The sequence below is a fragment of the Amborella trichopoda genome, chromosome 2, assembly GCF_054954075.1.
Source record: "Amborella trichopoda isolate Santa Cruz 75 chromosome 2, AtrichopodaSantaCruz75HAP2 v2.0, whole genome shotgun sequence".
Classification (NCBI taxonomy): domain Eukaryota; kingdom Viridiplantae; phylum Streptophyta; class Magnoliopsida; order Amborellales; family Amborellaceae; genus Amborella; species Amborella trichopoda.
The window spans coordinates 65,138,686-65,142,084 of NC_142337.1; the positions used below are offsets into that span (position 1 = coordinate 65,138,686).

Consider the following 3,399-nt stretch of genomic DNA (forward strand, 5'->3'; position numbering starts at 1 on the left):
AATACTCATAAAAAAACTTCAACGGCTAGGGACCATTAGATGTCCCACACAAGCAATGCTCACAAAAAGACTTCAACGGCTAGTGACCATTAGATGTCCCACACGAGCAATGCTCACAAAAAGACTTCAACGGCTATTGACCGTTGAATGTCCCACACAAGCAATGCTCACAAAAAGATTTCAACGGCTAATGACCGTTGGATGTCTCACATGAGCCTTGCTCACAAAAAGATATCGAGCATCGAGTCCGTACACAGACTCAGGTGCCCTCTAGGCCAATACAAAGTGTAAAGTGCACCCTCAAATGCCATTGTGCCCACGCACGCATGCACTTCGAATGCTTTGCTCAAGCACCTCCGCTCTCACCTACACTTAAATTGTGCTCAATCCGGAGGATTAAAAATACCTTTTTCTTTCTATAAAATACAACAAAGGAAAACCATACAAAATCATAATATAATTTTGAAAATACACAACTATTTTTCCAAGAAAACCGATACTAACAGAAAAAAAGCTCAAATCTCATCATCTCGACCTTGAGATACATGGACGTAAAAGGAAATGGACTTCATGTCTCTGAAATAGTGCATTTTGTAATGCATTATCTAGACCATCAATTTCCAAATGTTTCATAGATCTGCTTGATCTACAGTAATTTTGAAGCTTCAAATTTATAACTAGAGGTGAAAGTAATTGTTAGGCCATCATTAAGATTTTCGATATTGAATCAATATCTTTGGACACTATTTGAATGTGCGCCTTACTTTGATTGTTTAGGGCCTCAACCTTCTACAAACCGTACCTGAATATTTGTGCAATTTTGATGGTGTTAAGAAGGTGGTGTTTTATGATCTAGGATAAAATAAAGGAAAAATATCTCCATACCTCTTATTTTTTGCTTCTATTTATCAAGATACTAAAAAATTTAAACTATTTCTTACGGCATAAAATCTCCCTTCATTTTTATCTTTCTACCCCTAGACACCATTGACTATATATATTATTGTCTTAAGTTCTTAACCATTTTGTAAAATGATTCTCTCTCTCTCTTAAAACTCCATATTTTTCTCCTCTCTCTCTCTCTCTCTCAAAAAGTCTGTCTCTTTCCTCTCTCATCCTCGCTTTCAATTGTTTTAGCTTGTAAAAGACTACTCTCCTTCAGTTTTTCCAGTTTTCATGGCTGATTCCTCAACTGATAAGGCTTATCCTTCACACGAGAAACAAATTTCCGACTCCTAATTCTGTAAGAACTCGCGTCAGACTTTGAGGTTCTATTATTTGTGTTTTTGGGCATGGAAGGGTTTCATGGTCTTCTTGTCCATCACTGAAAGGGTTTCTGGAGAGAGAAGAGGTCTTAGAATTAGAGGATGAAGATCCACGACCTTTGAAATGAGCATCATCATCAAATGGGTTGTTAGAGAATTTGTCAAGAACATGTACAGAGGAGGTCGCTTTGAGGAGGCCAAGTTGCAGACTGATGAGATGCTCATTTCCAATTGAAGGGCGAGTCTCGCCTCTACGAACTTTGCGTGTTCTCTCTCTGCCGGAGGCTTGTCTAGGGAAGACGACAATGATTTGTGGAGCAATTGGTAGAATCCAGCGTTATTCCTGTACATTACGAACACCATCCAGACCTGCCCACCATGGTTGAAGCTGTTGACAACACATGCCAAGGCACCCACCCACTGCTGTTGAGCCCCCAAGTGCCGATCCCACCGTCGCAATGGCCATCAGGATGGGCCCAGCCACGACCATCTCCCTATTGTAGTTCAAAACCAGCTTGTTGAGCCTAATGTACTCCGTCGTGTCCACCTCCCTCTCCATCTCAACGCTCCTCCTCAATCTTGGAAGGAGTAGCAGCAGCACTCTTGGGCCACCACATTGCGGGCTTCATTTCAGAGGGGAACTTTTCGAGCATGCCAAGGAGCAAGGGCAGGGGATAGGCTTTGTTGATGCTCAACACTTAAGCCATGGCATCATCAAGAAATTGAGAAAGCTCTAGGCTGAGGGAGGAGTGAAGGCCCAATGTGGATTGGATATGCGAGTGGAGGCTCTTGAAGAGTCGCGTGGCTTTCCTCTGCTCCTGGATCTTGCTCATCACGCACACCATGCTAGGGGCCGCCGAATAGAGGAAGGCGGGCGGAGGAAAGGGGTGAGGGAAAGGTGGGCAACATTAGAGCTCGGAAATGATGCCCCATGGTTGCAGCCGCGAGTGTGATTGAATCGGTGGAGTTGAGAAGAAGTGTTTTTCGATAGAGTTCTCTTCGAGGAGGTCTCAACTGAGTTAAAAGTTTTTTTTGACTGTTTATCTTTGTTCTTTTGAAACTCTTTCCGTTTATTGGGGTGAAAAAAATAGATGCAGAGTTTTCAGAGAGAGGAGAGAGAGAGAGTTTTCAGAGAGATAGATATGAAGTCATTTTACAAAACGTTTCAATTAATAATGTACGGTCAAAAGGGTTTACGGGGCAAGAAGATATAAAAGATAGAGCTTTTATGCCTCAATAAATAGTTGAAATTCTTGTATCTTTTAAGAAATAAAAGCCAAAAATAGGGGTATAGAGATATTTTTCTTAAAAAAAAATTATAAAGTCAGTGTACGACAAGTTAATTACGTGGTTTAGCGCAAAAAAGTCATGGTTTGGATGGTTGTTATGAAGTTTTTTCATGGTTCACACTTTGTCCACTGCAATAAGGGAAAAAATAAATAAAATTGAAGCTCTCAAAACCCTAGATTTATTCTCTTGAATGGCCGATTTAGAGTCTTGGAACATTTTCGAGCTGCAAATTATTTAATTTTTGATGGAATTGGTATTGTATGTCTCTAAAGATGATAAAAGTTCTATACAAAAGGTTGCAATTAGTATAAGGAAAAAGTTTATATAGAGCCGAGCTCTAAACAATCAAATTAAAGCTCATTTCAAAAATTTCGCTAGAAGAGGTTGTTTTGATGCCCAAATATCCTCAAATTGATCATATAGACATCAAAATGTAAGGACATGAGAAAAAAATGGATTTCAAGTATTAGAAATAGGGCATCATGTAACACTTTTTTGAATTGTCAATTTTCAAGATTTTCAAGTTCGCATAGCTCTACTCAATCGACACTATTTTTTAAGCTTTAAATTTTATAATTAAATATCAAAATATATTTTAAGGCTATCACAAAGATTTTCAGTATTAAAACCACATTTCTCGATACTATTTGAATATGCACTTTACTTTGATTGTTTAGAGCCTCGGCTCTACAATCTAGTTCTTGTAGTAATGCCCTTAAAAACGCATGAATGGGGAAGCAAGACAACGATATTGCTTATAAATAACTGGTCAATCCAATTTTTCAATAAAGAAAGAAGTTTTTTTTTTTTGGGGGATGACGAGCCCTACCCATCCCTTACCCAT

The 3,399-nt window shown here is 39.0% G+C and overlaps 1 protein-coding gene across 1 annotated transcript; it reads right to left on the minus strand.

Annotated features, from left to right (window-relative positions):
• Positions 1 to 1,185: 1,185 nt before the first annotated feature.
• On the minus strand, positions 1,186 to 3,399 carry LOC110006904 (putative F-box protein At4g22030). Its single transcript, XM_088859878.1, has 3 exons — positions 3,396 to 3,399; positions 1,829 to 1,962; positions 1,186 to 1,727 (listed from the first exon to the last, which is right to left on the minus strand). Exons 1-3 carry the CDS (start codon positions 3,397 to 3,399, stop codon positions 1,275 to 1,277), a joined length of 591 nt encoding a protein of 196 aa, XP_088716004.1. The 3' UTR covers positions 1,186 to 1,274.

Excerpts from the sequence above, each read along its gene's own strand:
- LOC110006904 (XM_088859878.1), bottom strand. Across the intron at positions 1,728-1,828 it reads CCAAGATTGAGGAGGAGCGT|CCATTGCGACGGTGGGATCG; the intron begins TGAGATGGAGAG and ends CCATCCTGATGG.